Genomic DNA, 22643 nt, shown 5'->3' on the forward strand with positions numbered 1-22643 from the left:
TGCGGGATTTCATCGTTCATGTGCGGAGGCTGTGTGCTGGGACTGGTATCAAGCTACCTCACATGCACGTCACCGGCAAGGTCGCAGCACAATTCAGATTCACAAATCCAAAGGATTTTAGCTGCCCACATGCTCCTAAAAGCCTGGAAGACACAAGTCCATCAAATGTCACAGTAACTAGCTCAAAAAGTGTGATAAACATCACACTGATCCGTCTCTTGTGTGTCTCTCTCTTCTTTTTATTGCTCTCTCCCACACACACACACACACACACACACACACACACACACACACACACACACACATCAAAATGGCATCGCACCCTTGGAGTCGGGCGGCCCGCATGCTGGGCAAGCGCACGAAGCTGGCTGACCCCATTCCAAAGTGGAAGATTGTCACCGGTGATATTGTACGGTCCTTGTTTTCCAACGTGATGTATTGGCGCATCTGCAGTCGGATTGGGAAGGCAACGCATGCGGCAGCGCAGGCACTCACGACCCGAATATCGTTTCGGAACATGTTATAGGTGCAGGTCATCCAAGGGCCCAAGACGGAGATTGGCAAGTCGGGCAAGGTCCTCCGGGTGGACCGCAAGCAGAACCGCCTCTACATCGAGGGCGTGCTTGAGGTTTGCCACCCCATCGCTTCAAGCGCTCGGGCTGCTCTTGACACACCCATTCTGTCGCGTGCGTTTCGAGTGTAACCTCCTCCTCTGGGCGCTCGTGTAGCACACGCGTCGCATCCGCAATGAAGAGACCAACCAAACCGCGCTGGTGCAATCACCGGCCCCCGTACACTACTCCAACGTCGCCCTTCTCGACCCTAAGGATGGGTACGGTTCGAGGCGAGGCTGCTACCGGCTCCCAGGAGGCATGCACATTGTTCGCTGGCTCTCACACTCGTTCGGATTGATTGCTCGTCACTTGTCTTGGTGTGGTAGCCTTCCCTGCAAAGTCAAAACACAAGTCATCGACGGGGAGCGGGTACGCTCCCAACCTGATCCCAACGTTCACCGTGCACTATACTTATCTACCGTCGTTCACCCGCGCCGGGCTGTCCTCTCACGTATGCTTGATCTGCTAGGTGCGATATTCGACACGGACTCTGAGCAAAATCCCCAAGCCCCACTGGGAGCGTCGTGACGGCATTAGCCCTCTCACCTACAAAGGTACTTGTCAACAAAGGCCGAGCCCGTGGCCCCTTGTTCGAAACGCCATCCGTGTGATGATGCGTAGCTCTTGGGCCTCCCAGCGCTGCCCCAAGCTGACGCAACCCTGCATGTTGTTCTTCCCAGATACGCCTTTGGACACAAGTGCTGAAGTTGTGGCACGCGAAACCTACCGCCCCTCTGTACTCACCCTGGAGGAGAGCGTGCTGCGGGAAATGCGACGAGCTGCTGGGCTGCCCGAATAAAGACACGACCCAATTGTCACCCCCTCTGCTATCGAATCATGTTTTTATTCTCTTTCACCTCGCCCAGCGGAACAAAGGCACCTGTCTCAAGCACTGAGCCAACCGGGTGCTGTCATCAGCGGCACCCTGCTTTTGACTTTTGGACAACCGCAGCTGTTGTCCACCTGAAGAGGTCCCCCAAAGTGCTGGCTACTACAATTTCAATTTCAAATTCAATCAAGTCGGAATTAAAGACGTCCAGGCCACCTGCTCAGCACTATTTACACGCTCACTCACATTTTGGTGTCCACACGTTAAATACCATGACTGCTCGCATGTATCAACTCATCGAGTGGGGCACGGGCTGAGACATTGAGCGCCCTGGCACGTTGGCTAGGATGCGTTGCAGGCGATCCTGGTCGCGGGCGGTGTCACTGCGCAAGCGAGCCCACCATGGATCAACGATACGCTGCATCTGTTCAAGGTGACGGTGGCGTGCCTCGGCCAGAGCCGATGGCTGGTGAACCAGGTCGCGCAAAGGGGTCTGCTTGGTTTCCTCCAAGCCGGCCGACGCGTGATTCAGGGCTTGCCGCAGCACCTTAACCCGTTGCACCAAGGCATGTCGCTTGTGCGTTGCGCGGGCAGCTGCTCGGGTATTGACGAGAAAGCCTCGAAAGGCGTCTTGTTGCTGCCGCAGGCGCAACAGAAGCTCCGCATCAGATAAGCTAGTCACATCAACCAGGTGCTGCTCCCGCCATGCATCCAACTGATTCTGTAGCTCTGGCCGCGCTGCATCTGAAACGCGCAGAGTCTCAATGGCTCGTTTGAGCTGTTCTCGCGCACCCTGTGCGAAGCGTTGAGCTCCGGCTGCTTCACGCCTTTGACGATTAAGCAGAGGAGTTATTTGTCGGCGAGTGAGCCAACCCCGTGCCACGCGCTGCAACAATGTGGCAGCCTTGACGGTCTTGATCCAGCTTTGTTGATGTTGGTAAGCAACCCGTGCGCAACGACCACGCCACCACCGTTGGAGGCAAAGAGCGGCGTTATGCATCAGCTAAAGTGATTCATCCGCAAAGAATCGAGAATTAAGACACGCGTAGCAAAGCAGGCAGAATGCAGCAAACTTGCCCCCCCCCCCCCCCCCCATAGCACGATAAACGAAAAGTTTGGGTCATTGCCACGCGCCTCGTTCAAAAAGCACTGCGCCTCTTCGCCCGTCAAGCCCCTACATGATGTGGGCGCACGGTTGAGTTAACGGGCCAAATTTTGCGTTAGGCGAGGTCTGGGTAGGTGAGGAGGGGCAGTGCCTCGTGATGCAACCGAGAAGGTAGGCGTACCGGATTCGCTGAGCGCGCTGCTCGCGCTCGGTGGCCCACAGCTTTCGATAGCTCGCAGCCTCGACGTGCATTGCCATTGAAGCTTGCTTTTGTTGCGCGGAGCGATGTTGCTGGCATGTTCGGCGTGCGCGCCAAATACGCTGCAGAGCCGTCACCCCAGCTGTCGCCCGGCGCCAGGTTCGCCGTGATCGATAGCCGCGGTACCAAGCTTGAATGCTATGACGACGGCGCAAAGTCGGACGCGCACATGTGAGCCGAGGAACAATTGGACTGTTGAAGCCAATCTAGCTGCGGCAACAAAGCGCTACCCAAATAATTTAGGTGAACGGACCGCGTTGCCGCTTGGACGCGGTGATAGTGGGATGTCAGGTGCACGGGCTGTAGACGCATGGCTTCTAGGGCTGAAGCAAAAGCAGATGTGCGGCGTGAGGGCTGGGCTCGGCCAATGAGATGCAAGTGATGCAGCATGTTAGCCGACCGGTTGCGTTGGCTCCCAGCATGTGCAGGAGGGCCTCAACGGCTTCGAGCAGCTGGCGGTCAGGCCGGGCCTGTGCCTGAATGTGCCACCGTCGTAATGCGCCCTGGAAGCCCGGGGTTTGCCTAGCCTCACGGCGAGTGACACAAAGGAAGAAGAGTAGCGAGAAAAGGACAAGGAGGCAGGGCCAAGAGTCAAGTGTGGTGGGTCGCCCATCTGGAAGCAGGGGGGCTCAATGTACCGTAGCTCGAGCTGAACTCGCTGATCGTGGAGAGCCAGGGCAGCCAGTGTGCGGAGCACGTCAATGTCTGCTGCGCTGATGCTCGACTCCTAGAATCCGCAGGGCAAGTGGGTCAACACACCCACGCTCATACACAAGCACGCGTGCTTTCCAGATTGAGACCATTCAAAGTGCGGCGGATGAGCATGGGCATACCTGGGAAGAGAGGCTGGGCAGGGATTGGACGATGCGAAACATGAGTTCGTAGACAAGGGCCTGGGACGACTCAAAGGGTAGAGGATCGTTGGCCACGTCCTGGTAGTGGCTGATTAGGCCACGCACAAAGTACAGCGTGTGGCAGGTGAGGGCTGCCACCAAGGCTTGTTCTTCCGAGCTTGAGGGCGCCGGATTGCGCGGCTCGTGGTCGGCATCAGAGTCTGAATCACTGGCCGGACTAGCGTCGGTGGTTCGAGAGCTGTTGGCCGAAAGCAAGTTGGCCGTGTCCTCGACAAGTAATTGAAGTATAAAAGGGGATGTCCAGAGCGCCGGGATGAGCCCGGCGTGGGTCTGAATGTTTGCCAGCAACATGTGAAGGTGGGCTTTGAACCAGCCAAGGCGGCGCTGGCTGGTGGATCGATCCCACACTGTTGTCAAAAAGGCGGTGCATTGATGCTGTAAATCAAGAGCAAAAGCTAGCAAGGACTACATTAACCAGGTGAATGAGCACTTGGCAAACAGCAAGTCCGATCTGTGCCGGGTGAGAGGTGCGTCTGAGCCCAGCTCGACTCGGCTCGAAAGAAGAAGCGAAGGGCAAAAAGCAGGGCATAAACTCACCAGGCAAAGACCTCGAATGTCACGATCCGAGGACGGTAGATCTGGAAGCAAGTTAATCAAGAAAGCGGCGAGGGTGACCTGGCCCTCGAGGGCATTGGGCTGCCCATGGCTGACGGTGGTCAGGCAGGCCTCGCAACACGCGGCCAAACCATCACGCCACAAATCGAGCAGGAGCTTCTCGCCCAGCGGTTGAGTGCTAACATGCGCCAGCAGCGCATTGAGACGATCAAGACGGTCCTCGACCCGTGGCTCCTCCTGCAACGCCTCCAGCTCTGCGTACGCCTCCTGATAGGTGTGCTCGAGTCGGTGCCGTTCCATCTCGATGGTCAGCTCGCCGAACGCAACGGTCCGATAATCTGACAATTCATGGACACGATCGCCGCACCCGGCTAAAGTTGTCGTGCTGTTTTGTCAGATTATTCCTTGACGTGGCTGGTTTTACCAATAGGTTTCAGCCTAAAATTCACGTCCCACTGATAGAAAGATGATTCCCTTGGATACCCTTTTCTCTGTGCATCTTCGCATCCGCTCTCTCTCTCTGTCGTTTTCCATTTCTGCCTCGGGTCCCGGTCGGACCTTCTGCGCTCGACTTCTGGTGCCTCGTCTTCATCTCTCTCTCTCTCTCTCTCTTTCTCTCTTTTGTTGGCTTGCGGCTTCAGCTCGACGGACGTGGGTGCTTGTGCAGAGCAGAGCGTTGGCTCCTCGCGATCCTGTTTGCACGAGCAGGGTTTGAGGAGACCCCGTACAAATATTTTGGCCCACTCGTACGCGCGCAAGGCCGGTACGGTCGCAGCTTTTGGCGCGTTGTGGTTCGCGGTCGCGTTGTCCGGTGGCAGCTCGCCTTACACAGTGCTCTTTTACGTGTTTAGAAAAAAAAATTTGTTGTTGTTGTTGTTGTTGTTTTTGGCCGAGAGTCACCATTTCATCGCACAGCATGGCTGACCATCGGGCATATCAGCCAATCAAGCCGGCAGCTAGCCGCATGCTAGCCAAGCGCTGGGATGACTCGGCTTACTCCAAGCATCAGAAAAAGGTTCGCAGCGGATGTCAGCCCAAGCGGAGTGCAGACGTTCCGAGTGTGTTTAGTCTAGCTTTACACTGGTTCGAATTGCCTCAATTTCGTTCATTTTATTCCCGTGCCTCGGCAGCTTCGCAATACCAAGGCCACGGTTGACAACAAACCACCCAAAACCTACATGCACCTACAGCTCAAGTTGAAGAAACTTCAGGTATGCTGTGCCAATGAGACCTGTCGTTGTCCCCTCTTACTTGGGTCATCTGATCCCTCATCCTCTGTGCCGCGGCTGGTGCGGCTCCGTGTCTAGCTGGAGGAGGAACGCATGGCCACCGTGGAGCGCGACAACCGCATGTTGTTGGAAAAAATGTCTACGATCATGCGTACCACAGGTCGCGTTGACAACCACAACGACTATTCCCACAAGAGGTGTGTTGATGAATCAGATTGGTGGTTGTAGTCGCAACTTTGTTTGTTGTTCTGTTTTTCTTTTGCTATTTTTGTCGCCCGTGAGCTTGGCCGAGGGTTGTTGGCGCGCCCTCGGTTGGATCATCGTTTTGCGCTGTGTCTGTTTGACCTGGTAGCGTGCACACTCTTGGCTCGCGATGCGCTTACACCTGGGTCTGTTCGCTTGTCTTTTGCTACTTGGGCTTGGTCACCGTGTACGTAGTTTGAACAAGGCCAAGCGCGAACAGGATCTTCTGCGTATCACGCATGAGAACCAGGCCATTCTGAAGCGCATCTCTTCCAAGGCGCCACACTATGACCGTCACAAGTGGGAGCGAGACTATGATCAATCACGTCGGCTGCAGGGTCAGATTGCGCGTTATCCCAAGCCCGGCCATGCGCAGGCACATGGCCGACATGGTGATTTTGAGGCCTCGGGACAAGCCACCGAGGCCAAGCAGCCCACCAAGGCTTCAGCTTCCACCGCTGCTGCTGCTGCTGCTGCCGAACCCGGTGTCGCAAGCACAGCCCCAGCCAGCACGATGAAGGAGGCTCTTAGCCGTATCTTCGAGCGTGATGCCAGTAACAAGGAATTGCTGCACGCTTTGAATGACCCGAATCAACTGACAGCGCTGTGGCGTCAATGTGACTTTAATGGCAACGGTGGCTGCTCTCTGGCCGAGATTGACAAGTTAGTCACGGAGCGAGGCCTGGAGGTGGCCAAGCCGGCGCTCTTGCGGGCATACAAGAAGACAACGCTTGTGGATGGCGTCAACAACGACGCCTGGGTCGAGCGTCGCGAGTTCCGTGCTTTGTTGCGCAACATTCTCCTCTTTGGCAAGCTGTGGGACGCCTTTGATGACCTGGATGCGGATGATGATCGACGCATTGACCAGGATGAATTTACACGGGGACTCCAGAAGCTGGGTTGTCCCGTGAACCAAGAGGAGGCGGCAGCTGCTTTTGCAGACGCAGATCAGAATGGCGGAGGCAAGATTTTGTTCAAGGAGTTTTGCGACTATGTGGCGAGCACCATCGGTGTCCGTTTGGAGGATGACGATGCCAAGTGGGCTGCCAGTGGCACGAGCAAGACTCGGGCCGCACTGCAAGAAGAACAAGCCGCCGCTTGAGCGTGGCCCTCGCTCAGAGCCTTTTCTTCCTTTCTGATTGACATGTATGATGTGCCATTGTGATTGAAGTTGTTTGGATATGGTGCAAATCTGGCTAGAGGCATGAAACGCGTGCCACGGTCTTTTAGCGTGTTGTCGCTGGTTTGTATGCTTTTCCGCCTGGTGCGGTGGTGTCTTGAGTCAGGAGCCCCACGCTGACATTACATGCCCGGGCGTGTTGGTGTCATTGCACGGCCGGCTCTCAGTCATGTGCGTCTGGCCCTCGGCGTAGAGACGAATGACTATCGGGCCGCACACGCCTCCTTTCCTTTTCGTGTTCTTGTCCTGAGTGGCTCTGCTACACCGTGCCTTGTGTCATAATATTCCCAGAGGGATGGGGCTCTTGCACTTTTGATCACATTGTTGCTCCAAATCTACCCTTTTTCGATCATAAAAATAATAATCATGTTATGTCAGTCTATCAGCTACTGCCCAGCCGACCAGCCAGGTTGGTGGGGTGCGCCGCACAGCACTGTATGAAAATAATGCGCTTGACAGCAGGGTTAAGGCTGATGATTGCTCGACGGAAACGTTGGGAATTCTGAGATTAAAGCCGACTTTCAATGCGCTTCGAGGTTACCGTGCGTGTGCAAACTTTGCAACTGCCGCAAAGTGTTTGATGTCCGAAGGACTGAAAATTTCAGATGTCATGTCAATCAGATGAGCGACACACACACACACACACACACACACACACACACACACACACACACACACAGACACACACACACACACACACACACACACACACACACACACACACACACACACACACACACACACTCACACTCACACACCAGGGGGCACACACCACAGAGGACACGAGAGATATCTCATGGACGAGCCCTACCAACCAAACGCGATGCTACTTTTTGTTTGTGTGCTGCATTTTGTCCCCCATGCTTTGTTGTTGATCTACCATAACCAACCATGTTGAGCTCGGCTGACTTCTCTCTCAAACTCTAACTCTCTCTAACTCTCTCAAACTCTCTCTCTCAAACTCTCTCAAACACACACTCTCTCTCTCTCAAACTCTCTCAAACACACACACTCTCTCTCTCAAACTCTCTCAAACACACACACTCTCTCTCAAACTCTCTCTCAAAAACTCTCTCAAACTCAAACTCTCACTATTCTCTCTCTCTTTTCATCATCATGTGTGAAAAAAAACAAAATGCTCATGAACTTGACAACGTGATCGGACAGAGAGAAGGGGCGACAGTTGACCGAACCTGCTTCCAGGACCGATCCCAGAACTTCAAGATACAGGTCGCGGGACGAGGGGCCCGTTGTGGTTGAGGCAGCGTTTATGGGCCGTTGTGGCCTTGGTGACTGCCGCCGACCATCGGCACCATGATGCGACACACAGAGGTCAGTCCGTGTGGTTGGTGGCATCTTTGACATTGCGGGCTGGCGCATCGTTGTCTCACAGCCTGATCTTGTCATCGTCACGGCAGCACTCAGCCATGGCGCGAAGCCCACGCGCTAGCCGTGGGGCTGTGGCGCCAGCACCCAAATCCGAGGCCAGCCAACGCTTCAAGAACATGTTCTTCACCACAGCCGTGCGCCAGGTAGGCTCTTGCTTTTTCGACTCGCAAGGATTATCCTCGACCAGCACTCAAACAAAATGCGTCTCTTGCCTTGTACAGGTTGGCAACCCCATCGAGCCGGTGCCAATGAGCTCGTTTTTCAAAGTATTCCGCTCCTATCAAAAGCCCGCAGCAGAGGGCACGCAAGGAGAATCCCGCTCCACGACACTTTGTCCTGACACCCACTACGGCACCTTGCAGTTCAAAACGCACGGCTTTCAGAAGCAGGCAGTACCGTACCTGCGCCTGGCTTACCGCACCCCAGCCACAGTCCAAAGCGAGAAAACGGTCAAGCATGCCGTCTTCTTCTCCCAGCTCTGCAGTCGCATGCGCCTCGATCATTTTGGCCAGTGCGTCCCCTTGCCGGATGCGCTCATAATCACGATGCGCCATCACACTCTCACGACTTGACATTTTCCTCCCCCTTGCAATAGTACGCGCCCGAACCTGATCATCTCGGTGACTGGCGGCGCCAAAAGCTTCCATCTTTCACCGTTGCTGATTGAAGCCATCCGCACAGGCATCATGCGTGCCGCCGCTGCCACCGATGCCTGGGTCATCACCGGTGGTACCAACACCGGTGTCATGAAGCTCGTCGGCGATTTTATGAATGATCTCAACAAGGACAAGTTCGTGCATTGTACTTCATCCCTGCACCTCATCCAGCAGCTCACATTCGCCTCGCGATACTCTTGCTTCTTGACGGCTCATGATCATGTGTGTGTGTGCTGTGGCGATTTTCGTTTGCCTTTTTTTTTTTTCTTTCCAGATTCATCCCTACCATTGGCATCGCCACCTGGGGCATTGTTCACGAGGCTGAAAAGTTGGCTCAGGTTTGTCTTCTTCTTTTTCTTTTTCTTCTTCTTCGTCTTACTTGTTCATCCTTCTTGCTTTCTTTCTGTCTGTAAAACTATTCGTTTGCTCACGAGGCTCTGCTACCGCAGCCGAATCGAGAAGACCGCCTCGATGTTGAATACGCCATGAACAAAGTACCCGAGGCGAAGGGTTCAAAGTGCAACCTTGACAGTGGTCATAACCTCTTTCTGCTGGTTGATGACGGCACCGACTCTAAATTTGGTGGCGAAATCGCCTTTCGCGCCGCCTTTGAGCGGGTACGACCGTGCCCTCAGTGCCCAACTCTTGCCTACAAAGCTCTGTTCCTTGATGCCATGTGTTTCTGCCTGCTCTTTTCCACGATCCCTGGTACTAGGAGGCCAGCCGAATGTTTGAATGCCCAGTCGTTCTCCTCGTAATTCAAGGTGGCGTGGGCACGCTGCAGCAAGCACATGACGCTGTCGTGTCTGGGACGCCTGTGGTCGTGATTGATGGGACAGGCATGGTGGCAGACCTGCTTGCCTATGCGTACAATTTCACCCACTCAACTTTGTACGTAGCGAGCATTTCTTGCACCAGCCTTTGTCAATCCTTTGAATCCGCTTGATCCTGCAGTCATCTGCGTTGTTGCGTCGCCTTCTTCGCCTTGCTCTCCTTGCATGCATCTCTCTCCTCTCTCCTCTCCTTTTTGCTCTCTGCTCTCATTCTCTCATTCTCTCATTCTCATTCTCTCATTCCCTCTTGGGTGGACTGCCGAACAGGACGCGGTACAGCACCTACTCGGTCGAAGCACTGCGACAGCAAATTCGGGGTGAATTTCCAGACTGGGTACGAGACCAAGACGAATTGGCGAGGCAGTAGCAGTGACAGTGTCCACAACAGGATGGTTGAATTCTCATATCACTGGGGTTATGTGCTTGTGCAATGTTGCTGACAGGATGAGCAGAAGGTTGAAAACACCATGCACAAGCTGTTTGCGACTGTAGTCTACAAGGACAAGGTCCGTCCGTGGTGAAACGCAGAGTTCTTGCCGTCCATCAAGAAACCGACGCACCAACCTGGCTGACGCGTCGTCCCACCTTTGCCTCGATCACTTGCTCTCCAACGGATGCAGATGTTTGTTTACAACATCCGCGATAGTGCTGGTGAAAATATTGATGAAGTCATCCTGGACGCCATCTCCCAAGGCTCACATGTCTCATTCAAGACCAAATTGTTGCAAGGTACAGTCATACGCCCAAGCATGCTGTATTTTGTCAAAGCTCTGCATGTCAGTGCGCTCGTGTTCCCGGCTTTTGATTGCGTCCCACTCATGCCGACTGGCTGTGCATTCACCTTGGTAGCCATGAGCTTTGATCGTATTGATATGGCCCGCCGATTGTTGGCGGAGATTCATGACAATCATTTGCTTGAGAGCGAAGAAGACATTGCCGAGGCTCTCAATACGAACCTGATGGAGGCTCTCATGAACAACATGCCCCACTTTGTTCAACTCTATCTTGAGTATGGTGCAACCGCGCGAAATGTAGGTTTGCATCCCCAAGGCCAAGATACACACATGCATGTGCTCCTTCCCACATGCTCACGGAAACTTGGTTGTAGTTGCAACCCACGCCAGAGTTCAAGGCCTATTTGATGGAGCTCAGGTCTGATGCAAACCTGATCAAGCGCACCAACTTGAACAAGAGCGTCAGCTCAAACCCCGAGGGCGCTCGTGCTGGTCTTTCGCGGCACGCCACCGCTCTAACGCCCCTTGACAGCTCAGGCAAAGCTGCCGATGACGTTCAAACCCGAACCACCTTGAACAGCGTTGCCAATACTGTTCGCATTGCCCAGAACATGAGTGGCCCTGCCCGCAACAGCAATACCCTCTGTGGCGAGCACCTGCTTCTGTTGGCTATGGAGCAGCTTTATTTTGTGAGTGGATGCAACTGGGGTTTAGTTGGCCACACACCATTGACGCTCCTGCCTCACATTATCTGACTATGCCAACCGCTGGTTGGCCGCATGTCCAATATTCCCATAGGTGGCGGGAGGGGTCATTTCAGGCCACGTGTATCGTCTACGTGAGCGTAGCACCTCGCTGAATGCTGCCAAGCCGCACAAGGAGCCCGGGCGTCCCTTTCGGCTCAAGTTCATGGAAGCTATTCTTGGCCATTTGGCTGGATCAGAAGTCCAGTATGTCCGGCACGCTCTCCGCCAAAAGGCTTGTTCACTCTGCTGGAGTAATTGGTGTCTCAAATCAACGTCGCTGATCCTCCCCCACCCCCCGCTTTTATTTTTTAGAATTCAACGAGACTGGAGCTTGCTTGATGACGGTGTCACAAGCCCAGAAGACGAGTTGGCATTGGAAATGATGGCCATGAACATGCTTTTCGTACGCTCGGGCCCGCCTTACACCGCTCCTGCATTTTCGCTCCTTGCTCATGGACCCTATGAATTGTGTCATGCCTCTCCTAGCTGTGGGCTGTGTGCCTCAACAAGTACCGCCTCAGCGAAATTTTCTGGCAGATGGGCGATGAGAGCATTGCCAATGCCTTGATCGGCTCAAACATCCTCTCCAAGCTGGCTCGGCACCGCGTATGTATGATCGCGCCCCTCAGTCTCTAACTTCCTACATAATGGCATCATTTCTCTCACCGTGTCTTGTGGATTGTACCCCTTGACAACAGGCCCTCTCAAGCCCACATTTGGAAACGGAGCGTGTCAAAGCGCTTCACAACGCGGACAAACTTGAGGAGCTGGCCGTTGGCGTTCTCTCTACCTGTCACCGGGCCAACCTGACACGCACTTCGAAAATCCTGCACGAAAAGGTCAGGCTCTTTTGATGTGAATCAAGCCTGACATCAAGCCTCTCAACTCATCCACCCATGGCCGATGCTAGCTGGATGTCTTTGGTGGCAGGAACATTATGGAAGTTGCCTATCGTCACGAAAAACTGCGATTCCTGTCCCATCCAGCGACGCAGTCACTTGTTAGCCAGGCTTGGTATGGTGACATTCGCGAGATCAACCCAACGTGGCAGCTCCTCTTGGCCCTGTTCTGCCCTCTTCTCATCCCGACGGTTCGCATTCGACGGGTAAGTTTTGTGTCATTTTCATTTCAGGACCACCTCCTGCTTCGTGTTTGGTCATGACGACACCGCTCGTACATCTTGGGCGGGTCGGGTGTTGAATCTCAACCTTTGTTCTTGTTTTGTTTTTCGGCAGGATGATGTCAACGACGGCGTGCTTGACCTTGATTTTGAGGACACCAAAGTGGAGGGCTACGCGATTCAAGGCGATCAGAATGCTCTTGCAGCTCTGCCCAGCACTGAAAGCCGACCCAATCGCACTAACACCGTCACAAGCATGGCCAGCGCCCGCACGCAGAGCGTCAAGTCCAACCAGTCCCTGCTCACTTACGTCAACAACTACAACAAACACGTTGAGAAAACTGGTCACCTCAATGCCGCCGAGCTGTGGATCAAGGCCAAAGCTTTTTACTCATCTCCCTTTGTCAAGTTCATCTCCGACTGCCTTGCCCACCTGATGCTGACCCTGCTGGTCTCGTACTACGCACTCAACACCCTGGAGGACTATTTCTCGTTTTACGAATACCTGATCCTCTTTTGGTTTGTCACCATCACTTTGGCCGAAATCATCGAGTATGTTGAGATCAATGAGCTGCCTCGATACTTTGGCAGCATATGGAATATCATCGACACGATCATGTTGGCAGGCTACTACTTGGCCCTTGTCGTTCGCATCTCCAATTTGTCGGATTTCCAGTCCAAAACAAACGCCAAGCTCTTCATTGCCTTTGTCGTCCTCATCCTTTGGTTGCGTTTCATGCGCTACTATGCCGTTTCCAAGGACGTTGGACCCAAGGTGCGGATGCCATGCCGTTTTGCGCGGACGATTTAACTTGTGCTCACATGCTGACACCCGCACCGCGTAACATAGTTGATCATGCTGTTTCGCATGACGCGAGACGTCATCGTTTTCGTGTTCATCATTGCCGTCTTCATCTTCAGTACGTTGTCGGGGCTCAGCGCGCGGTGCCACACCGCCTGACCTTGTAACCCACCCTCCACAGTTCTTTCCTTGATGAATCTCCGTCATAACATTGCATGGACCTGCTCTTATTTATTTATTTTGTTTTGTTTTGTTTTTTAGGCTATGGTGTCGCAGCCCAGTCGATCCTGTGGCCTCAACGCGATGTCGATGCTCAGACCTTTGAAAATGTGTTGTATCGCCCCTACTTCCAAATCTATGGTGCGTGGTTTTGCGTCGAGTGAGAAACCGATTCATTGTTTTTGAACGTTCATGCTGGCGCTAATGCCTGTGTGTGTGGGTAGGCGAGCTCTTTCTGGAAGAAATGAATGCTGAAAGTGACTGCGTCGGGCCTGAACCATTTTCCTCCTGTGGCTACACGGTTCGTACAAGCTGTTTCTTCTATTGGCGTGTTCTGTGTTATAGGGAGCGTGCACTTGTGTCTCCCGTGCCTGTGTCCGTGTTTTTGGTGTCGGCGGCCTAAGGAGCCAAGCGTTTATGCTTGTCTGCAGTTTGCTTGCTTGATTTTTGCTTGTTTTGTTCCCTGTAAATAAAACGACCCCTCTTCAAGCACCTTGTTTAACAGCCATTCCTAGAACCGCATTCTGGTACATGCCTCACTTGATTCCTGCTCGCTTTCCAATGTAGTATGCCTGGGTTTTGCCGCCGCTGTTGGCGCTTTACATCTTGGTCACGAATATTGTGCTTATCAATCTCTTGAGTACGTTTGGGAGGCGTAATCGACTGCATGACCGGGGGGCAAAAAGGCTTTTAATGTAATCTCACTTGGTATGTTATGCCCTTGTAGTCGCCATGTTTGCCGACACATATCAGCGCGTCAATGAAGAGGCGCGTGAGCTGTGGCACAGCCAAAATTTTGACGTCTACAATGAGTATCACACCCGTACGGTGCTTCCGGGGCCGTTGGCTTTTTTCTCCCACGTCTGGACGCTGGCGCGAATGTGCCTGTGCTGCAAGCCTCAGGATGAGTATAGCTCGACCAACAACGAAGAGCTTGCCCGCATCCGCCATTTTCAAGAGTGGCACACTGACAAGTCAGTGTCAAGCTTGGCTCTTAGACGTGTAGCACATGGGTGATGCCAACCATAGTCTTGAGCTTCCCTCTGACGATCCTCTTGGTACTATTGGCATTTTAGATTTCTCGCCGACCGGCGTCACCGTAACGACGATACGCCAGAAGAGCTGATGGCAGCAGTCCGCAAGCAAAATACCAACCTTCTAGACGTGATTGGAGAGATGCAAGAGAAATTGGTGATGATGCAGGTATGCACGCTCCATGCCTCTTGATTCCAACCTCTGTGCGTTGGCGACCACATTCTGTAGCAAATTTCCTGACCCGCTTTACTTTTGTGTGGCATAGATGAGCTTGAATCGTCAGGGCCGTGAGCGTGATCTTCCTGCCACTCGACCTGCCACGCGCGCTCAGTCTGCGGCGCCCAATGCCTTTCGGCGCATGTCGCTGGGTCGCGTGCGTGCTGTTCAATACCGATTCCCACCGTTGAAGTACCCGGAGAGTGAGCAGCTGCGGCTTGCGTTAAACAATGACCAAGTGCCTTGGACGACAAGCATGAGCAACTACAATCCCCCAGATTACACAGCCGAAGAACTCCTCAAAGAGCCACGCCCAGAGTGGGCAGACGGCCCAGACCCACGCAAATACGGTTTCAACAAAGTGGAAATGCAAGGAGACAGCTTTTCGACCGATCGCACCTCAACCATGAAAGTGGTCGTGGACTCGGCCACTGGGCGCCCCATCAATCCTTATGGTCGCACCGGCTTGTCAGGCCGAGGCTCTCTCGGACGCTGGGGTCCGAATTGGGCGGCAAATTGCCTCATTACCCGCTGGCGTCGCGATGTGCACGGCAATCTGGTCGAACGTGATGGTCGCTGTGTTCTCGAGTTCCTAGCCATTGAACGGCAAAGCTTTGGAGGTATGTGGGCTGTGCGACTCGCAAAATGCTGCTTGCTGAATTTTAGCGCGCTTTTCAAGATTCGCATTCATGCTGCGATTTCGAGTAGGCTGGGCATTGCCGGGTGGATTCCGGAACGACGCGGAGGACCGCCGTGGCGCGCTTGAGCGCCTGCTAAAGCATGAGGTATGTCAGAGGTCATTGCTAGCATGCTTATCAACGAAGCTTGAGCCTGGGTTGATACGATGTTGCCACTTCTCGGCTGTTGGCTGACTCGCTGCTCGTCGTCGCTTCGGGCATCAACTCAGATTTATCAACAGGACAAGCTGACACAAGTGGAGGTTGACAACCTTGAAGAGGTATGTATGTGTGCATGTGTGCATGTATACTTATCCTTTTTATCCCTGCAGAAAAAAGGGCATTCTTCTCTGCTGACTGTGACCGACGCTCATGGGCTTCTTGCTGCATTACATGGAATTGTTCCAGCTTTTCGACTCGGCGCACACCATGCGCTCGGTGTACTCTCACGACCCACGCAATACAGACAACGCGTGGGTGGAGGTGTCTTGCGCCAACTTCCACGACGAGACGGGCGAGCTGACCAAGCGTTTGCACTTTAAGGAAAATCAAGAGCATGTCAAGCGCATCCAATGGCTCATGGCACACAGCGGTCTTAACCTCTTTGCCTCGCACGGTGATCTGGTTCGTGAGGCTTGCCAGATCCACAATGCTTACTTTTAACAATTGTCTGAGGATATGGCATTGGTCGGCGGATGCAAATCCCGAATTTATGAGACGGATGGACAGTAATACAAGTTGACGTCATGATTGGGTTTTTACTCTTGGGTTTTCTCATTGTGTGCATACGATTTGAGTGCTGACGAGCTACACGCAGATGATAATGAGATCAATTGAGCTAAACAATGTCATATCGATCTGTTCTCGCTGTCTTTGCTTCTTTCTCTTAACTCACACAGACTGGGCACGTGCATGGTGCAGGTCATGCCACAAATTTATTATTGACAAAAGGCCGAAAACAAGATTGCCGCACATACAATCAAACGAGTTGACACACATTCCCTGAAAGAGAGACCTGTGGTGTCGGTTGCAGGCCATTTGGCGTTCAACGTTTCACTCAAATGGCCAAAAGCAAATCCTCCTCTTCATCAGAGAGCCCATCCATGCGTGGCGCCAATTTCTTGGCAGAAAGAGATGATTGTTCTGCTAGGAAATCTTCGTCACTATCGTCCTCATCATCAGAACAAATGGCACGGCGGCGACGTGGCCTTGAAGGTTGTGCTTTCGGCTTGGCAGTACCACGTGTGGAGCGGCGATTCCGCACAGCGTCACTCGCGTTTTCATCAGCCCCGTCCTCAAGCATGCTCTTGTCATTCGTGCTTGCAGTTTTGCGGCCACGGCGAACTCGCTTGCTGGCCTTTGCAGCTTCTTGCAAGGCAGCCTCGTCCTCGGCCCCCTGTGTCAAAAGAAGTTGGATGTCAGTGCAAGAGTCATACAAGGGCAGAGAGGCCGGGAGCGAACGAACATGAGGCCAACGCGTAATCGCACCTTCTCATGGCAGCTACCAATGCGCTGCTCAAGCTCGGCAATGGCATCCTTCATTTCTGGCTTGGCAAACTTGTTGGCCCGTGCAATCACCTCTTGAAAGCTCCCGTAGATAGAGGCATCACCCAGCTTGTCGTGGAAGCAGGCAAAATTCTCCGTCAACTTGCGCACGCATTTGTCAGAAAAGTCAATCAGAGTCAGACAGTAAGCAAATTGGCGCCACTGCACCACCGACTGAGTCGTGCGGAAGCGATGGCAGAGCTTTTCCACCAAGCTCTCCGCCTGCTTGTCCTTTGGAATCGAAATACGCGCAACAAGTCAGATCCACCAAGCAATGCCACAGGCTTAAGGCAACAGAAACCGCGTTATCAGTCAGCACGACATACCTTCTTGATGAATTGAAAGAGGAAGGAGGCGATGGTTTCAAAGGCGGCAGCATCAACGCTGGCGTCGGGCGAGGAAATGTGACTGATAACATCGGGCAAGATGTTGTAGATTGCATTGCCTTTGTTGGCCAGCTCGGTGAAAAAGAGACGGGTCAGGCTGCCGATGCGCTCAATGGGATCGCATAAACAGAGGGCGAGCTCGCTGATTTGGCCCTTGATCTTGATCATGTCATTGAGGATGAGATGTGTCAGCACCATGACTGTGTTCTTGCGCACTCGCGCCGAGCTGTCGCGCAGCGGTGAGTAAAGCTGCGCTGTCCACGGTTCGATCAGATTTGGAAAGCGGAAAGCCAGATCACCCAGGGCTACCATGGCATTGCTGCGCACGATGGGGTAAGCAGAGTGCTTGGCCACTGAGAACAACAGTTGCAGGTTGTCGTCACAGAACTGCGAGGAGACGGTCATCAGCTTGGACAGCGTTGTCACAGCCACCGCCTGCAGCTCAGCCGATGCAAAACGCTCTGGTGCCGTGCACACGTTGACCACAAGCTGACAGAAGGAACCGAGTTGGGCTTGGGTCTAAATACACACCGTCAGTCAGGCGCAAATGAAAGAAGGACTCGTCACGTCACTGCAGCCAAGTGCACTACAGCTGAGACAAGCACGCCAACTGCAGAAAAACGAAATGATCACGAACCGACAGTAGCTCTGATTCGCACACTTGATGAATAAACTCGGCCTCTGCATCATCGGCCGAGGCACCGCCAACGCCCATGTCTTCCTCGTCGCTCGTTTTCTGTGGCAGGGGTTGGAAACCAAAGTCGGATGAGTTGGAGCACGCTACTCCGTGAAAGGAAGCGATGCCCTTTGATGGCGCTCACCTTTTTTCCTCGCGCCTGTTGCTGCAGATCATCCTGGGCAGCACGGCGGCGCTTCATTTCCGACTGCACGTCTTCAGTGTGCACCAACTGGCGCAGCTGTCGTTCCCATCGGGTAATAGAGAATGTGATGTCAAACAAGCGCAGTGTGCCTGCAAACAAAGCTCAAGCACACATAAGCATCAAGGAACCAGCCACGTACCGCGACGTGCCCCACCAGGAAGAGGAGCCGCTTCAAACGTTCAGTGGGACTGCAGTCGGCAGGCTGAGTCATGCGAGCAGCCAGCCCTGCGAGGAGGGAGCCAGCCAGATGATCAGGCTGCTCGCCAAGGGCGTAGACCGTGTCGAGAACAGCCTCAGCGGTAGGAATCCAGCCCTCGGATTTGGCTGTGAATTGACGCTGGACGAAGGTCAACATGGTCACAAACACCATGTGGTCGCGGGCAAGGCGCTGCGGAGCCAACCTAGGACACAAGCCAACCAGCAGGAGCTCCAGTCAAAAGATGCCGTATTATGCAGAGTTGAAACGCGTTTGCGCGGACTGTGCGTGATGAGAGACACTACGACGCATGGCAGCAGTGCAGGGAGGCGAAACACGTACATGCTCCCCTTCTCAGATTGGCGTGGCAAGAGCTGGCGCAAGCCAACGGCTGTTTCACGCGCGAGAAGGCAGTCGGGGGGACTTTGATCGGGAAAGCCGACAGACATGAGCAGACCTGTATTGTCACGAATGATCTTGCCATCGGCGCGAGCAGCCATGGAGAGAATGGCCATGGCAAAACGCGCGCGTGTGTGTTGATCCAGCCGCTCTGCATCCTGGCTGGCTTCAGGCGCACGGGCATATGTGTCCCAGAGTTGCTTGACGACACTGTCCGTGAGAACGCCCTCCTTCATCATGGTTTGCACCAGCTCCTCAAGGCACTTGCCGTCACCAATGTCGGCCACAGAGGTCATGCGGATCAAGTTATCCACCACAAAGCAGCTGCGCGCCTGTGGGAGTGCGCAGTCAACATTAGCGTGTGTGACAAAGCAGAGTCAAAGAGGGGCATGCTTGGTCTTATGACAGACCTTTGCGGTGTTGTGGATGGCCGGATCCGGGGTGAAGTAGAGTGTTCGATAAGCATCCAAGACGGCCTGCTTGACGCCATTCTCCTTGCTCCAAATGAGGACGAGCATCTTGTGGGCCATGCGGTCGGCATCGTCGACGCCAAATTGAACGGCGGTTACGAAAAAAGTAATGGCCTCGAGCACATCGCTGTTGGTCTTTGACCCGAGCAATTGGGCCGCAACTCTAAGGGCCGGAGAGAGAGCTTCGGTCATTGCCACGGCCCGACGCAGGAAGTCCACGACAACCAGCTGTTCCCGCTGCTCCTGTGTCTCTACAACAAGATCCAGGCCATCCGCCTCGGACGTTGTTTCATCCTGAGCGCTGCTGATGGTGGACATCTCAGCAAGCTCGTCTGCGCCCTCGTCGGTGTTGGCAGAGGTAGTTGTGTCACTGGCTGTGGGCTCGGTTTTGATTGATGGTTTTTGTTCCCCGCTTGAGGATGACGTAACGCCGCACAAGTGCTCGAGCTTGGACTTGGCTTCAGCCAATGCGTTTCGAAAGTCTTGTGCGCAGAGCTGTTATTGCAGAAGACAGGGGTGAGGAAGGGCGGGAATCCGAGTGCCAAGGCAGTGACATGAACAACAAGGGGTTTTCGAAGGCGGCGCACGCACACACACACACACACACACACACACACACACACACCTTGGCACCAAAAGGGTTTTGTCGCATGAGTTCCACGGCCAGATGAAGGGCCTGCTTGCGGACCAGAGACGACTTGTCTTCAATGCGAAGAATGGCAGCATCAGTGGCTGCCTGGATGTGCTGCAGTGGAATGGCACGAGCCATGGCCAGATCGGTCAAGGCCGATAGGGCTGCTTTGCGCGTGTAAGCGGACACGTCATTGATGCGCTCGACCAGCATGTTGAGAAGCTGAGTGCGCGTCTTGACTGATTCTTCATCTTGAAGCGACTTGAGATGCTGACTGAGGATGGCACTCAGCATGCTGAGCACGGCGTTTCGTAGACTGTAGGCCTCGTTCTCCAATAGCTCGGCCAGTTGGTGCACGGCTTGCACACAAATCCCGGGCTGCTGCTGACCCACCGCGACGAGAAACACGGCATAGGCGCGTGCGGCACTGTTGTCATTGCCAAAATCTGAGCCATCAATGTGACTGAGCTCGTGCAAGACATCTTGGGTCACGCGAGGAGAGTTGTACTTGGTGCTGCAGAGGGTCACCAGGTCAGCAAAAGGTTCTGAAAGGTGTTCAAAGTGGGGCAGCATGTGCACGATGGTGGTGCATGCGCCCAGGGTGTGGTTGTAGGCCTGCACCAAGCGGCCCAGCATTTCGAATATGTCTTGTCGCAGGTCCTTGTCCTTGACCACTTCCGGATTCTCAAGAGCCAAATAGAGCACCCGCGTGAAAAGACTATGGCGTAGAAAAGGAGCAGCACCCCACGCGCGTGTGAGCAAAGCAAGGACTTGAAAACCCGGCGCGCCATATCAAACAAAACTATAAAAACAATAGGGTAGGAAATTGTCGACACGAAAGGAGGTGGGGCACAACAACAACCCCAGGGGGCCAAAAAAAGAAAAAAAAAAAAAAAAAAAAAAAAAAAGACCAAGTTTCATTTGGAGTGTCAAGCCCTGGACCGTACTTGACAAAGGCTTCGTCGGGACAAGACATGGACCAGAGCTTGGGCAGTTCAAGCTCCAGCAACTGCGCAACGACACCATAGGCCTGGCTGCGGGCATGTGCCCAGGAAAATTCGCCCTGGGCTACAGCTGGCAGAGCTTTCTTGGTTTTTTTGCCGGCGGTTTGCAGCGTCTGGCGATTCGCCTGTGCCTCCTCGCGCTCGGCTGTCACAGCAATGAGACCAAAGAGATAGCTGATCATCTCGGTCGCAGCAATAGCACGACGAGCCGGACCAGAAGCGGCCGTCAGATCAGGCAACTCTGTCTTTAGGGCACGACCCAGGCTTTGCATGCCTATAAATTGTGTATTATTATCAGACAGTGGCGTGGTGAGACAGTGTTCCTAGACACTGCATGCAAACATTTCTTCCACCAGGTAGTCGGCAAGTGACGTGCCTTTGAGGAGAGAGGCGAAGAGCTTGGCTCGAACAGGAGCCTCGAGGGTTTCAAACGAGCTGGAGAGATGGAGAGACACACAGACATAGACATGGAGGTGAGGATCTTGCGGATCCGACACGGCCGACATGGCCTTCGCGTTGCTAATTGGAGAGCAAAAGGGGAGCATGAAGGTGTGACCACCGCACCGTGCAAAGCTGAAGAGGACATCAAAGCAGGCGTTGTCGCAAATGGCCAGGGGATTGTCGAGCAGCTGAGCGGCCTCTGTATCCGCCGAATGATATGTGAGTCTGTTGTTGCCAATACATACAGGCGGGGAAGGGGGGCTGCCATGACTTCACGGCGACGCACCATCAATCATCTCAAGCTGGTTGTGTTGTGAGATCTCGCTCGGCTCGCTGCAGAGCGACACCGCAAAGCCTTCAGTGCATTCAAGCAGATCATCGGGCTGGGCGGGAATGTTGAAGGCGACGACGGGTCCATCATCAAAGAGGGACATGATGGCTGGTCCCTTGCCGTCCCGGTTTTTGGATTCCAAACAAATTGAGGGCAGGCAGCAAGTCCCGCTTCGGTCGGCAAATGAAGAAGCGGCGCTGAACAAATGCAAAGGAAAAAAAGAAAAAAGAAAAATACTTGTCGACACCACCCTTGACCCCGGAGAATCAATCTCACGGTCAACGCTGCTCAAGAGTGAGTGTGGAAAAAATAGAGAGTGCACACATCCAACGATCTGATGGGGAGGAGCTGCGACACGGAAAATTTCAATCTCGCCAAGCTGACAAATTCAAATTTTCGCGGGAACATCCGCATGAAGGTTTATATTTTCGAGGGGGATATCAACGAGCGTGAGCCCTTGTACATCTCTCGACATCTCTCTACATCTCTCTACATCTCTCTAAATCTCCCTGCATCTCTCTTCATCTCTCTACATCTCTCTACATCTCTCTACATCTCTCTATATAATACTCTATATCTCTCTCTAAATCTCTCTATACTTTATATCTCTCTCTCCATCTCTCTCCATCTCTCTCCATCTCTCCATCTCTCTCCATCTCTCTCAACCGTCATCCTTCTTCTTCCTTCCTTCTTTCCAACAAAAAGTCATCCGCGTGCGTGTGAGCGTGCGTGACAACAACACCTGGGGGGGAGGTCGGGCTGCCTGGCTAGCTGGGGCTGTGCTCGGGTCGCCGTAGCGTATGCCTGGCTGTCTGGGTGGGCTGCGACCGTCTGAAGCCACGTTTTTGCTTTGACGCCGCTGTATTGTGCTCCTGCTTGTGGCGGAAACCGCCGGCGCCCCAGGCCTTTGGGTGGTGACAAGGTTCGTTGTGCGCTGATGGACACTGGCAAGGAGGCCTTTGTGCGCTCTCCGTTCGCCGCAACTCATTGGCTGCCGTGGGCCT

General features: G+C 53.8%; 5 protein-coding genes across 5 annotated transcripts; 3 read left to right on the forward strand and 2 right to left on the reverse strand.

The window, feature by feature from the left end:
* Nucleotides 1–257: 257 nt before the first annotated feature.
* Nucleotides 258–1646, forward strand: MONBRDRAFT_33418 (uncharacterized protein). The gene is made up of 6 exons (XM_001747804.1): nucleotides 258–409; nucleotides 527–628; nucleotides 729–832; nucleotides 941–983; nucleotides 1084–1168; nucleotides 1295–1646. The coding sequence occupies exons 1-6, from the start codon at nucleotides 311–313 to the stop codon at nucleotides 1411–1413; spliced, it is 552 nt and encodes a 183-aa protein (XP_001747856.1). The 5' UTR covers nucleotides 258–310; the 3' UTR covers nucleotides 1414–1646.
* Nucleotides 1647–1732: 86 nt separating this feature from the next.
* MONBRDRAFT_10125 (uncharacterized protein) lies at nucleotides 1733–4576 on the reverse strand (the record flags this gene model as incomplete). The annotated part of the gene is made up of 5 exons (XM_001747903.1): nucleotides 1733–2270; nucleotides 2730–2945; nucleotides 3446–3534; nucleotides 3641–3928; nucleotides 4259–4576. The coding sequence occupies 5 exons, from the start codon at nucleotides 4574–4576 to the stop codon at nucleotides 1733–1735; spliced, it is 1449 nt and encodes a 482-aa protein (XP_001747955.1).
* A 249-nt stretch (nucleotides 4577–4825) lies between these two features.
* On the forward strand, nucleotides 4826–7020 carry MONBRDRAFT_38031 (uncharacterized protein). Its single transcript, XM_001747805.1, has 4 exons — nucleotides 4826–5291; nucleotides 5407–5487; nucleotides 5584–5702; nucleotides 5944–7020. Exons 1-4 carry the CDS (start codon nucleotides 5193–5195, stop codon nucleotides 6848–6850), a joined length of 1206 nt encoding a protein of 401 aa, XP_001747857.1. The 5' UTR covers nucleotides 4826–5192; the 3' UTR covers nucleotides 6851–7020.
* A 1335-nt stretch (nucleotides 7021–8355) lies between these two features.
* Nucleotides 8356–16018, forward strand: MONBRDRAFT_27446 (uncharacterized protein; the record flags this gene model as incomplete). Its single annotated transcript, XM_001747806.1, has 27 exons — nucleotides 8356–8460; nucleotides 8539–8828; nucleotides 8913–9107; nucleotides 9248–9311; nucleotides 9408–9590; nucleotides 9758–9864; nucleotides 10074–10140; nucleotides 10250–10312; nucleotides 10427–10535; nucleotides 10656–10837; nucleotides 10915–11229; nucleotides 11339–11490; nucleotides 11599–11689; nucleotides 11773–11892; nucleotides 11985–12125; nucleotides 12197–12391; nucleotides 12522–13181; nucleotides 13257–13326; nucleotides 13470–13568; nucleotides 13652–13728; nucleotides 13995–14067; nucleotides 14155–14401; nucleotides 14504–14630; nucleotides 14728–15298; nucleotides 15387–15463; nucleotides 15586–15636; nucleotides 15764–16018. 27 exons carry the CDS (start codon nucleotides 8356–8358, stop codon nucleotides 16016–16018), a joined length of 4686 nt encoding a protein of 1561 aa, XP_001747858.1.
* A 155-nt stretch (nucleotides 16019–16173) lies between these two features.
* On the reverse strand, nucleotides 16174–21742 carry MONBRDRAFT_33420 (uncharacterized protein; the record flags this gene model as incomplete). Its single annotated transcript, XM_001747904.1, has 13 exons — nucleotides 16174–16751; nucleotides 16844–17131; nucleotides 17227–17805; nucleotides 17924–18022; nucleotides 18108–18203; nucleotides 18307–18568; nucleotides 18706–19094; nucleotides 19173–19727; nucleotides 19858–20581; nucleotides 20811–21141; nucleotides 21199–21386; nucleotides 21432–21507; nucleotides 21595–21742. 13 exons carry the CDS (start codon nucleotides 21740–21742, stop codon nucleotides 16413–16415), a joined length of 4074 nt encoding a protein of 1357 aa, XP_001747956.1. The 3' UTR covers nucleotides 16174–16412.
* Nucleotides 21743–22643: the final 901 nt, after the last annotated feature.

Source organism: Monosiga brevicollis, genomic scaffold, assembly GCF_000002865.3.
Source record: "Monosiga brevicollis MX1 MONBRscaffold_19 genomic scaffold, whole genome shotgun sequence".
NCBI classification, from domain to species: domain Eukaryota; class Choanoflagellata; order Craspedida; family Salpingoecidae; genus Monosiga; species Monosiga brevicollis.